This window comes from Panthera uncia, chromosome A2 (assembly GCF_023721935.1).
Source record: "Panthera uncia isolate 11264 chromosome A2, Puncia_PCG_1.0, whole genome shotgun sequence".
Taxonomy (NCBI): domain Eukaryota; kingdom Metazoa; phylum Chordata; class Mammalia; order Carnivora; family Felidae; genus Panthera; species Panthera uncia.
In genome coordinates, this window is record NC_064816.1 from 120,450,706 (window position 1) to 120,464,527 (window position 13,822).

General features: G+C 41.7%; 1 protein-coding gene across 3 annotated transcripts in view; it reads left to right on the top strand.

Annotated features, from left to right (window-relative positions):
- NPSR1 (neuropeptide S receptor 1) overlaps nucleotides 1–13,822 on the top strand; it is a 154,321-nt gene that overhangs the window by 107,777 nt on the left and 32,722 nt on the right. For all 3 annotated transcript variants that reach the window (XM_049641683.1, XM_049641685.1, XM_049641684.1), the window contains one exon: nucleotides 5,655–5,856. In XM_049641683.1, the coding sequence (XP_049497640.1) occupies nucleotides 5,655–5,856 (202 nt within the window). The remainder of the gene's footprint in view (nucleotides 1–5,654; nucleotides 5,857–13,822) is intronic.

Sequence of the window (13,822 nt, forward strand, 5' to 3'; positions counted from 1 at the left end):
GATTGTCCATAAAGATGTAGAAAGAGAGGCAGAATGCCTGGGGAAATGCTGATGGTTCCCACGGATGGTCAAGAGCTACTAGGGAAGGTAGTTTGCTGGGCCCACTTTGTGACCATTTCCCTTGACCCTAATGCCTCTGGCCTCTTCCTTTAGAGCAGTGTTGACACATACACCTCTCCCAAGAAATGAATATTCCCACTTCAACTTGCTCATTTTCCAGAAACAAGCACCTTGCCCTCTGTACTCCCAAACCATAGAAATAATTGGAAAGATTTTTTAAATTCATAACAATACTGGAAACAAAGAAAATTCTCCTTGATCCAGTGATAGTAAGGAATCCTTAGGAGGACGCAGATGGGTCAGAGGGAAGACTGAATCCACACGGTTGCCAGTACCCACAGGCTACAGTAATGTGGGTGAAGTGTTAAGATTGTGTAAAGGCCCAGGGCAGGAAGGACTCAAGGAAACTAACGGGTGATTTCTGGAGCACAACAAGGAGGGTTGATCACTGCATGTTTCCTTTCCCTTTGGCCTCCCCTGCCCTAGAGAGGCAATAGGGATGGAGGTCTCTTCCTCCTAATCGTGGGGGTGTTGGATTTGGAGAGACAGAGTTGGGGGTCTTAGGAATCAATGAGTCCTTGGAGGGGTGATGGGTACCTAGTCATGAGACTAATTATCCATTACTCTGCCCATGGGCAGAGCTTACTTTCCTCCATGACCCCTGAAAGCAAGTAATAACCCAATGTTCAGTGACCCATACCACGCTTTCCCAAGCAGCCCATGAAAACTTATGAAATGAAGAACCTAATGTGAAGAACCTAATGTGATTGCACCTACAAAGATGAGGTGCAATCAAATATAGAAAATGGGACAAAAGTCAAAACGTGGCAAATAGATAATACTTTAAAATACCATTCTGTGTAGTTTACAACTAAGAAAGCAAAATGAACAGAACAAGCAGAACGTTAGAATAAGTAGAATTAATGTCATCAGAATCTATTGAATATATCAGATAATATTGGCACATGTGCCCTTTGACATAGGAATTCTACTTTTTGGTATCTTCTCTTGACAAACACCCACATGCATGCAAGTATGCACACATATCATTTATGGTAATGTTGCTTAGAATAGCAGGGATTCCCTCGTTGGAGGAATGGCTGGCTAGCCTATGTAGAAGTTTCAGTAGCTTAGATTTATTGATTGCATACTATATTCCATTCACGATTCTAAGCTCTTTATGAATGTTAGGTACTTTAATTCTTACAACATCTCTGGGAGATAGATGCTATTATTATCTGAATCTTATAGTCTGGACAATTGCAATTCAGATAGTTAAAGTAACTTGCCCAAGATCACACAGCTGGTAGGTGTAGGGGCAAGGTTTGAACCCAAGACAGCATGGGTGTCTTTGACTACCATATATCCTGACTCTGAATGAGGCATTGGGATAGCAATGGATAGTAAAAAAAAAAAAAAAAAAGAAGAAAAATAAAGAAAGAAAAGAAAAGAAAAGAAAAGAAAAGAAAAGAAAAGAAAGTAATAAGCAATTGCTTCCAAGGACACACACACCAAATAGTGCTCACTCTGGGGATGGGATTTGGACTAGTCATAGTGACCACAGGGACTTACATACAAGAAGGTATATTGATGTGTTGTGTGCAGTTAAAACCAATTTAAAAATATAATTTACACCTGTTTTAGGCTTTTTCTAGGGTTGTTTTTGTTTGTGTGTATGTGTGTGTGTGTGTGTGTGTGTGTGTGTGTGTGTGTGTGTATGAAGGTACGTGACCACTACTGAGCTTTCTAGGCACTACCATTGCCTCAGTGATTATGATAAAGAAGGAAGCAGGGAGTGAGATGAAGGAAAATGGGGAAACATTTTATGCTCTATACGAAAGTGTGATATACTTATTCATTCATCTATTTATTTACGCCCAGTAGGCCCCAGGAAGGTTTGAGTGGGGACATACAAAAAACACATACACCAGGGTATTTCAAAGTGCAGAAATATGAGTGAAGGGAAATCATATAAGAAAACATGTGAGAGGTGTCTCAGGATGCTTGGCAGAAGGTGGAGGCTTAGGGAATCCGTAGCCAGAAGGAAAACATGGTCAGTTACCCATGTCACCATACTCATTAGATTAAAAAAAAAAAAAAATCAAATATTTAGCTCATGGAAGATATGACGAGTTCTAGGAAACACTGCAATATTATGAACAGTGTCCTAAATTACAGAAAAGGCAGGAATGAATATCACAGTGTTCTGTTAAAGATGTAAAGCAATTTATTTCCTCACTACAAAATTAATAGAGGTTCAGTGTTGGGCACTTAGAAAATGATCATCTCCAATGGCTTCGGGGAAAGATGAAAGTTGGAAATCAACATTAACCGTTTTCCCTTCCTCGCTGCCAATTCCTCTGAAGACATGGAAGAGCCATAGAAATCGAGGACACTTGGGGTGCCTGGGTGGCTCAGTCTGTTAAGTGTCTGACCTTGGCCCCAGTCAAAATAGAGGAGACCTGGAGCTGGGTGGGAGCCAAGGAAAGAAGCCATCCAAATCCCAGAAACTTCAAGGAATTCCCAGCACACATGGGTGCCACACCCCCAGGAAGGCTGTATGGCTGTGCAGGAGTTTGGGGGAGAGGTACAGGTGAGAACAGGGAACCCGATGCTAGAGTCTCTTGATGTCACAGCTCATTGGAATTTAAGGGCAGCCCTGAGGGGCAGAGCTAAGGGTTTACGTGACTGAACAAAGAGAAGACAACAGAAAGCAATTCCCCACCAGACAGCACACCTTTGTGGAGAACAGGAGCAGGTGGAAGCCACACAGAGTCACATGTGGCTTTGCAGACACAAGGCAATGACAACTAAAGCAAAGGAAGGAGAGGGGAAGGGGAGGCCACATTTTACTGATTTTTTTTTAATGCTTTTTACTAAAGTGGTAGTTTCCTTAGCCAGCCACTCCAGAGAAGTTGACATTTCAAGGCCCTTTAGGATAAATAAATATAAGAACAATTAGGAAAACATCTGTTAATAATGAAGAGAAATATGTCATGCCAGATATTAAAACATAATATAAAAGTTTGATAATTTTAAAAAACATGATACTGAAACCAGAATAATGTATGGAAAGCATATGGAATAATGTCAATTAGAAAAGAATGAATTACTCAGTATATGGTGTTATTATAGTTGTCTAGCCACTTAAAAAATATTAGACTGCTATCTGCCACAGCTAATTATAAAGTAAATGCCAGTTGGATTGAAAAAAGTAAAAATTTTAAACTTGAAAGGGGATGAGTATGAGTAAAACTTTTTTTTTAGTTTTGGCAAGAGAAAGATCTTCCTAGGAATAACACCCAAGGCAGAAACAATAAGGGAAATAAATGTTGTTTTCACTACATCAGAACTTTAAAACTATTTATACAAATAATAAATATTGTACACATACTTAAGAAGCAAAATGACAAGTGAGAAAATATTTGTATACAACAGACAAAGGGGTAATATCATTTTTGTAAAGAACTGTGGCAAGGATAGAATAACATACCAATAGAAAAAGTGGGCGAAGAACATGAACAAATTATTAAGAAACAAAGAAAAATGAGCAGACCATATATAGAAATACTCTTTTGGACCACTAACTAAACAATTGCAAGAATTAAACATTTGGATATGAAATCTTACCAATGAGGTAACAAGAGTTAGAGGGGGAATCTTCTCCGGGTTGGGAGGGTATAACAAGATAGTCGTGTCTGTAGACTTCTGGCGGGAGCCATAAGTTGTAGACACTTCTGGGAGAAATTTAATAATATTTGCCAAAATCTGTTTCTAAGAGTTTATCCTAAGGCAATAGCAGTACAAAGAGATACATATAAATTATTTGTAATAAAAATAATCAGAAGCAATTTAAATACTTAATAAGAGGCTATGGATAAAATTGCAGTTTAGTGTAACCATTGGGGGGGGGGGGAAATGTATCAGTGCTTTTCAAATTACATTTCACACTCTGGGCCCGGAGGGCTCATTTTGTAGACCTGCTCCCAGACAGGCCTGGAAGCTTCTGGCTGTCACCTAGCCTCAACCTGAGCTACCCAGGCATCCTGCACTGGGCCCAAGATAAAATTAACATTTGATGAAAGGCTTTCACTGCCTGAGAAACTCTGAATGCCGCTTGTGTAGATGTAGACATGAAAAGATGTCATAAAATTTTTTGACAAAAGATTTTCTTGACATGACAAGATGGTCATAAAATTTTTTCCAGGGAAAAAAATTAGGTTGAAAATCAGCATGTATATTATGTTCTCATTTTTATATGTGTAATCTATTGTATTATATATGAATGCACTATCAAAATTTAGTCTGGCTATTTCTGGGTGGTGCCACCAAGGACTTCTTTTTCTTCTCTTTGCTTCCATTTCTCTGCTAGTATGTCTGTAATTATCATGTGTAACTTCCATTGCTAAAAACAAAGAAGGTAGAGGCTTCTACCTTTTATGATGCATAAAAGGTAGAGGCTAAGACAGAAGTACAGAATTGGACAAGAGCACTTTGAACAAGAAGCTGCCTTCCTATGGGTAGGAGACACAGGCAACTTTGAAGGTAACAGAGGATGGCCTACCTAATACCCAGACTGCATTTCATCTGTTCTGTCCCTGAGTGTTAAGCCCCAAACGGTCACTCTTTATAGCAGATGGGCTCCGCTGATCAGAAGGTCAACAGTCTTACCACTGCTGTGTGTTTGCTGGTGACACATCTGACTGGGGACTTCCCGGTACAGCCCAGCACCTGTATGAGAAAAGTAATTCCAAGCATGTGCCCTGGGTGGACTCTGGGGACACATTTTTAGTACCTTGGTGGAATTAATTCTAAAGCATGGTTTCCTATTCTTTGAATCTGATTACTTCCTTGCCCATTCCTTTCACAAGTGAATACATTGTTAGCCCGTCAAGGGAATCTGAGTGGGGCCCAGGAGTTGCAGATCACTCTTAAAAGTCCAGGCTCTAGGACCTACAGAAGATAAAATTTGAATTTTAACCAGTGAAAGAACAAGAGCATGCAGGAACAGTTACTAATGCTGTCGAGGTCTGCAGAAACCCAGCAGGGATCACATCCCTCTGATCAAGAGGAAAAGCCTTCCAGCCATCTCACTTGCTCTCTCAATCCCATCCTGCTCTGTGCTTATTTCCTCACCAAATTCCCACTGCTTTTTCTACCCAGAGCAACTTTCCTCTATTCCTCCAGGAACCAACTCCCTTACATTGTCAACCACATCACAATAGGTTCCCTCCACCCTCTGCCTCCTGAGATCCCTGGTCCTCCTAACATCTCTGAAAAGGATGCTTCTCATCCTTCCTTCTGAGAACATCAAGGCGTGGGGGTGGTGTTGACATTTTCCTACCTCCCTGGATCACTTCTAGCTCCCTTCTCCTCCATTACTGCATGTGCACTGGTCTGTTCCTTTGATGCTCATGTTACCATGATTGCCTTCTACAATGTTCCCTCTGTCTGACCACACAGCCATGCTCCTCGCCCAGTGAAGATGTCAGACACTATTCTCAGTCTCTTTCTCACCTTTCATACTGTCCTCATCTTGGGTGATTTTGATGTCTACATGAACAAACCATCCAACTTCTCTTTCCTTTGAGCAGAAAAGCAAGCCAAGGTCCTCATCATGATTGCCTGGACCCTCTCTTTCCTCTTCTCCATTCCCACCCTGATCATATTTGGAAAAAGGAAACTCTCTAATGGTGAAGTGCAGTGCTGGGCACTGTGGCCTGACGACTCCTACTGGACCCCATACATGACCATCGTGGCCTTCCTGGTGTATTTCATCCCTCTGACAATCATCAGGTAAGGGGCCAGCAGTCCAGACCCATGGATTTCCTGGTTCGCCAATTCCTGCTCTCCTTCCCTACAGGTCTTTCATTGTTCCTGGTGTCCTTGAGGGAAGTGGCCAGACCACAAAATTTCATCTAAACTTACTGTTTATCAAGCCCAACTTCTCCAAAGTAGAGTGAAAGAAGGGAACTGATATTTTCTGAGTATGTACTATGGGGCAGGCATTGTGCTAAGTGGTTAACAATTGTCCCATTAACCACATTACAACTCTATGAAAGAACTACTGTTGTCTGCATTTTATGTGTGGCAAAACTCAGGCTCAGAGAGGTCAAGTAATTTACCCAACATGGCACAGGATTTAAACATGGGTTTTTCTGATTTCATGCCTGTTCTTTCTCCTATAGCATGTAGTCTTTCAAATATAAGACATAGTGCCAGTTTCAGAGACCTTATAATTGGAAAGATAGGCAAACTTGAAACAACACTGAGCAAAAAAGGAAAAAAAGGCAATATACACAAAAACTATGCTAGAAAGTGTGGGCAGTGAGGTCAGTTAATGGCAGGGAACACTTGCTGGAAGCCACCATTGAAGGAGAGAGGAAAGCAGGCTCCCTGGTGACTGGGGGTTAGAGTAAGTGTGGTGACAGGGAAAGGGAAGGCAGGCGGTGTCAGTAGGGGAGGGGAGAAGTTGGCAAAAAGCTCTTTCTGGTGGGGTGAGGCTCGATTATAAAGGGCCTTAACCACCAAACCATAGGTGGTTTGTCCTGCAGCCAATGGTGGCCACTGATGGTCTTTCAGCAGAGAAGACCACAGCCACCTGGAAAGGCAGGGTCTCACTAGTCATATGGCAGGATCGCCTCTGACAACGTGGCTCTGTGTGGGTGGATGAGATGGGATTGAGGGAGACGCTGGCATGTTGAGTGTGTATGTGGCCAGGCTGATCCTGTTTTGAGTGTCCTCAAGCTTGCCATGGAGCGTCCCATAATTTCTCCTGGTTGAAGGAAGATCAGCCTTTGGTTTCGGATCATATAAATAACGATGCAATAAAAATCTTTGTATTTAAATTTATTCATGAGTCCCTGATTATTCCTTCAGATCCCATTCTAGTGGAATTCTTAGATCAAAGATGATGCTCATTTCAAGACTTTAGATGCATATTCATAAGCTGCCCTATAGAAAAGATGTATTCCTGCCAACAGCAAAAAAGAGCTCTGATTCTTCTTCCCCTGACCCAATGGAAGATGACATCACTTCTTTATTAAATCTTTGTCAAACATAGAGGTTGTGAAAAAGTGTCTTACCAGGGCACCTGGGTGGCTCAGTCAGTTAAGTGTCTACCTTCGGCTCAGGCCATGATCTCACAGCTCATGAGTTCGAGCCCTGCGTCGGGCTCTCTGCTGACAGCTCAGAGGCTGGAGCCTGCTTCCGATTCTGTGTCTCCCCCTCTCTCTACCCCTCCCCTGCTCATGCTCTGTGTCTCTCTGTCTCTCAATAATAAATAAATGTTAAATTAAAAAAAAAAGAAAAAGTATCTCACCATTTTAATATGCATTTCTTTGATTATTAATTAAGTGTATTAAGTATTTTTCAAGTGTTTTCTGATATTATGGGAATCACATATTCTTGCTCTTTGCTCATCTTCAGTCTCATAAAATCCCAAAGCTGGAAAAATGTTATTCATCACATAGTCCAGCCCCTGAATTTTTCATAAAAGCAGGCTTAAAAGAAGCAAAATGACTCACCCAGCATCAGAGGTGGAGCTGGGCAGGATGGTGATCCCATAGCCAGCCCAGCAGCCTTGCTGAGGTTGGAGATTGCCCAGTCATCTCTGCTGAACTGACAAATTGACGTCTACGTTATTTCAACGTACTGCCTCCTTTCTACCAAGTTGAACTTGGGAGGAATCCTGAAGGAAAGATGAAGGGTATTTAGACAACCAATCAAAGGTAAGTCATAGCATTGTTGGAAAGGGGCACATGGAAGAGGAGGGCGACTAGTCGCAGGGGTGAGCATTTGGGAGGAAGTGGCTTCTGCCGTCTGTCACACAACTGACACATCGATTTCAGTGGCAGTGCATGTCCTTGTTCTCTCCTGATTGATTTCCCATCAGTTCGCGAAATCAGTCAAAACCCCTGCTCAGCAGGGTGAATACAGTATGTGAACCACATGGCTCCCACTGCACTGTCTGGCCAGATCTGTCACGCGGCTCTTTCACTGTCCCTAATCTTCCCCCATCAATTCAAGCTGCTTCTTCCCATCAGGACCTCTCAAACTTACCTGCAGCCCAACTTGTGTGTTCTTGTAGTGTCCTTGGAAAAAGCTAAGTATAATTTGATGATGAAGGGATGATTTCAAAAGCAAGTTTCACTCGGCCCTCATCCTTCTCCTTGCTCCCTAGCTGTGGTAGAACGATGGAGATTCAGAGTGACCTCCCTCCAACCTTGAGCTTCTCTGAAGGGTTTCCTATCTGCTCAATTAGGAGCTTCACTCTTTCATGGTCAGGCTCCTCCTGTTGAAGAAAGAACTTCTCTCAGGGGGATGTGGCTCCACCCCATCAGCTTCTCCTCCCTTCTTTTTTGTTTTGTTTTGTTTTTTAATTTGAGAGAGAGAGAGAGAGAGAGAGAGAGAGAGAGAGAGAGAGGTAGAGGAGCAGAGAGTGGGGAGGGAGAGAGAATCCTGAGCAGGCCCCACACTGAGCATAGAGCCAGACTGGGGGCTTGATCCCATGACCCAGGGACCATGACCTGAGTGGAAATCAAGAGTCCAGTGCTCAACTGACTGAGCCACCCAGGAGCCTCTTCTCCTCCCTTGACACAAGACCAGGCCTAAATGGAATCTCGTGAGGAATTCATTTATTTATTGTTTTCCAGCTAGCTCCTCGGATAACTTGTAACAATTTCATATCTCTCAGAGCTAAAGTTCACCGTTGTTGTTTTTAGTTTTCCTTCTTAACCACGCGGTAGATCCTTGCGTTTGATTCTTTTGCTTATAGTTCTTTTAGGTAAAGTTAAACTTTCAATTCCAAGCTTAAGTAGACAAAAGAAACAACTCAAATAAGATGCTCGTTCACTTTATGAACCATGCCTCATGCTTCATTGTTCTTCAGGCATGATACACACGTACATATATATACATATACATACATACATACATACATATATCCTTACCAAATTGAGAGGCAAAAAATACATATGTCATTGTTTTAACTTGTGTTTTTTTCATTATGGATGAGATTTTAAAAATTTAATATGTACATTATCATTTTTTATTTTTCAAGTAAATTACATATTTTATCCTTTTACCCATTTTTTTCTCAATTTTATTTTGTTTTCTCTCTTCTTTATTTTCAAAGATATTCTTTAAGTAATGAGCTTTTCATGTTTTCAATCATTGAGGATATTTCCCTAGTTTGTCATTTGCCTTTTCATTTTGAATATAGTTTTATTTTGCTTTTGGTTGATATGACTGACATAATTATGAAAGGGGGAGACAGCATGAATTAAAAAAATCAGAAATGAGAAAGTCTTGGGTGCCTGGGTGGTTCAGTCAGTTAAGCGTCCGACTTCAGCTCAGGTCATGACCTCGCGGTGAGTTCGAGCCCCGCATCCAGCTCTGTGCTGACTGCTCAGAGCCTGGAGCCTGCTTCAGATTCTGTGTCTCCCTCTGTCTCTGCCCCTCCCCTGCTCACACTCTGTCTCTCTCTGTCTCAAAAATAAATAAAAACATTAAAAATAAATAAATAAAAAATAAAGAAATGAAAAAGTCAAATGAATAAATTTAAAAAGTTAAAAGAATCATAGGAAAGCATATGCAAAACTTTGTATAAATGCAGGAGAAAATATGAATGAAATGTATATGGCTTCTCTCTAATACACCCACGTCTCACACTGTCGTGTATGCACATTTACTCATGCTTTTCTTTACATTGTTGCCTTCCATTTCTTTCTTAGGAAATTGCCTCTTCCACATACTTATTTCTACTTTGATTTAACTTTAAAACATTTTTTTTAAATTTTTTTTTAACATTTATTTATTTTTGAGACAGAGACAGAGCATGAACAGGGGAGGGTCAGAGAGAGGGAGACACAGAATCTGAAACAGGCTCCAGGCTCTGAGCTCTCAGCACAGAGCTCGACGCGGGGCTCGAACTCATGGACCGCGAGATCATGACCTGAGCCGAAGTCAGCCGCTTAACCGGCTGAGCCACCCAGGCGCCCCAAAACATTTTTTTTAATGTTTTACTTATTTTTGAGACAGAGAGAGACACAGCATTAGTGGGGGAGGAGGAGTGAGGAGGGAGACACAGAATCGAAAGCAGGCTCCAGGCTCTGAGCTGTCAGCACAGAGCCCGATACGGGGCTTGAACTCATGACCCATGAGACCATGACCTGAGCCGAAGTCAGATGCTTAACTGACTGAGCCACCCAGACACCCCGATTTAACTTTTTAATGATTTATTATTTTAGTTATTTGAAAATAATTTCTGTGCTGGGAGTACATTAAAAATGTCACTTTAAAAAAACATATTTGGGGGCGCCTGGGTGGGTCAGTCAGTTAAGCGTCCGACTTCGGCTCAGGTCACGATCTCGCGGTCCAGTGAGTTCTAGCCCCGCGTCGGGCTCTGGGCTGTTGGCTCAGAGCCTGGAGCCTGCTTCCAATTCTGTGTCTCCCTCTCTCTCTGCCCCTCCCCCGTCCATGCTCTGTCTCTCTCTGTCTCAAAAATAATAAAATAAACATTAAAAAAAAATTAAAAAAAAAAACATATTTGATTTGATTTGACAAGTGCCCCAATAGCATTTAGTTTTGATGTTACATATGAATTAGAGATCTAACTTGAATTTGTTTTTTTTAATGTTGGTCATTTGTCCCCACACCTTTCACTGAATAATCTATCTTTTCTCCATGGTATGAAACAGCAATTCTATCATATGCATGTTTATATTATAAATACTCTCATTGTTTCTGGGCTTGTTAGTCTCTTCAGTTTGTTTTTATCTTCTTTTTTCTTTATCTTGAGAGATATTCTTTATACAATAACCTTTTTCTTTTTTTATGAGTTGCAAATATGTCCCTAGTTTGTCATTTGCTTCTTCATTTTAAATATAGTTTTATTTTCAGTTCATCGTAATTGCCATAATTAGGAAAGGAGAGAACATAGAAATAAGTAGGTTAGGTGCTTTTTTGCCACTAATTCCACATTGTTTTAATTATTATAGCGTTATATACATTGAATATCTGTTAGGACAAGATGGCTTGTCTTTCTCAAAGGTCCCCTGGCTATTTCAAGGGAGTTACTGATGTTCTTCCCTTCACGCACTTCTCCAGCCAGAACAAACAGGGACGTCCCTCACTCCTCTCATGCCTGTGCCTTTGTGCACATCATTCCTTGTGCCTAAGCACTCCTCCACACTCACCCTGCCTTGCTTCTGGAAACTCACTTCACATTCTTCATTTGTCCCTCCACACACCAACTCCACACAGAGCTGCTGCTGCCAGTCATGGGCCAAATAGTGCCTCAGCTGTTCACCCATAGCCTCCAACCTCAGCTCGTCCCTGTCGCCATAAAGGCTTCATGGTAGTGTAATCACCTGCTTGTGCGGCTGTATCTCTTGAGTATAGAACTTTGTCTCTTAATTTCTGGATTCCAAATCCAGCACACCATAAAGGCCCAATGGACAAACTGCCCCAATCACAGGACAGAGATGCTGTGTCACTCTCTCTCTCTCTTACACACACACACACACACACACACACACACACACACACACACCTATCATGGAAATTTCTGGCTACTTAGTACCTAGATCAGTTTCTGGCATATGGCAGATCCTTCATTAATATTTGTGAAAGGAAAGAAGGAAGGGAGAAAGGAAAGGGAGAGAGGATGAAAGGCAGAGACGGGGGGGAAGAAGAGAAGAAGGAGTTATATTGCCTGTGGCAAACTTTCAGGAGAGCTGTGTATGAATAAAGATTTAGCTGCTCTGCCATTAATTAAATCAAGCCTCCCAGGACTTGAAATCACAGTGACTGACAATAAAGGCAATACAATGTTTTTCTGGGTCAACACAACTCCTGTTATTTTAAAATTTACTTGACATAACTGTCTAACTGTTGCTGGGAAGGTTATTAGCCCCGGTGTAATTGCTTTAGTTTAGCTGTGGTTATTTTCTTGTGACTTAATTGATTTCTCATTCTTCTATCATTTTTATCTCTGTGACATAAAGATAGAGGCATAAAATATCCATGGCCAACGACTGCAAAGTAATAAGTGGAAAAAAGCACATTTGTCATAGAGCACTGATTCGTGTTACATGAAAAAAAATCCATTTATTTCGCTTGGGGAATGGAGTTCAGACTGTGGGAAAGCCCTATGCTAAGGTTGGTACAGCCCAGTAGAGTTCATGGCTATGGTGGGTAAAAGGACCCAGGGGCTGGCCAGCACTGTCCCTGGGCATGAGGTCCAAGGTCAAGGAGAATGACCCATGATATTAGTAAAGGAAGTGATATACTATATGGTGTTACCTGAGGGGTGGCAAGAGTTATACCTTTTGAAAAGGCATTCTCACGAATTTGCTAGGTTAGGGTAGATGTTTGTGATGGGCTTTCCAATATCCATTCCACAATAAGCTGCTCATGGTCGCCTCTCCCCTCAGTATGTGAATAGTTTGGGAATGGCCAGGTGAGCAATTGTAGCCAATGAGATGTGAGGGAGTGTTTCTGACAAACTTTTGGGAAAGATTTCCCCATTCTTAGGGAACAAGCCCAGGAGAGGACAGCTTCTCATCTTCTGGACATTGCTGTCTCTGCATTGACACCTAGAACTGCTGTAGTCTGACTCAGGGAGACACCTACACTGAAAAGAAAAGAGACAGGGATGGAAGGAATGCAGATTTGACCCTCTGAAGTTACAATTGCGGAAGATAAGAAATATTCTAATTTCTTAGAACAATTTGAGTTGGGAGTTTTCTGTAACTTGCTACAAAAAGCATCCTAACTGATACCCAACTGTCCATACTTGCTGGTTCCAGACATCAGTGAATTCATCTGAACTACCAAAGTCACCAGAGTGAACTCTTCTGAGAAATCTCAGTTAATTCTGTAGTGCCGAGTGAGTTAATAAAGGCATTCCTTTGACTTTCTCTGTCCAGGAGCCCATTAAACATGGTGTCAATGGATTGTGTATATCAGGACTCTCACATTTTTCTTAGTTTCTTAAGTATCATGCTCTTTCTACATTCTCCCCCCAAAGTTACTTCTGCCTTCATGTCTCCCAGAGCCCAATGACACAGTCCCTGACTCCTTGCCTCTTCCCACACATTAGTTATTTCCAGAAATACATGTAGAGCACCCAACTTCTGCCAGACCCTGGACCAGGCAAAGGGGAGAAATGACAAGACATACATCCTGTTTGAAGTTAAGAATCTTCTTGTATAACAGAGAAGGCAGCCAATTAAGGAAGGTGTTGTAGCAGTGTGATGAGTGCTATGGTAGGGCAAATAGAGAGCCCCCTTAGGGGATCCACAGCAGAGAGGCTAAGCTGGTCTAGGAATCAAAGAAGTAAATAACTAGAACCATATATAGTATGCGTGACCCAATACAGCCCCCAGAGGAGGCTGTGCACCCTCCTTAACAAGTTTGTTAACAAGTTGGTTAACAGTCCTTGAAGTCAGAGGACCCAGGCTACAGTCCCATTTTCTAGTTGTGTGAACTCAGACAAGTCACTGAATCTCTCAAAACTGAAGTCTGACCCCCAGAACAAGTCAGGGCCCTTATTATATACTCTTGTGTCACCCTACATTTTATCTCCATATGATTTTGCTCCTTTATAATCATTTATTACTGTGTCCTCATTTTATTATCGTCTATCTCCACAAATACAATATGAGCTCCATGAGGGGTAGGACTCTTTTTTCTGCCATGGTATCCACAGTGGCTCAACAGGTGCCTGATACAAAAAAGTGCTCAAATGCATATAGTG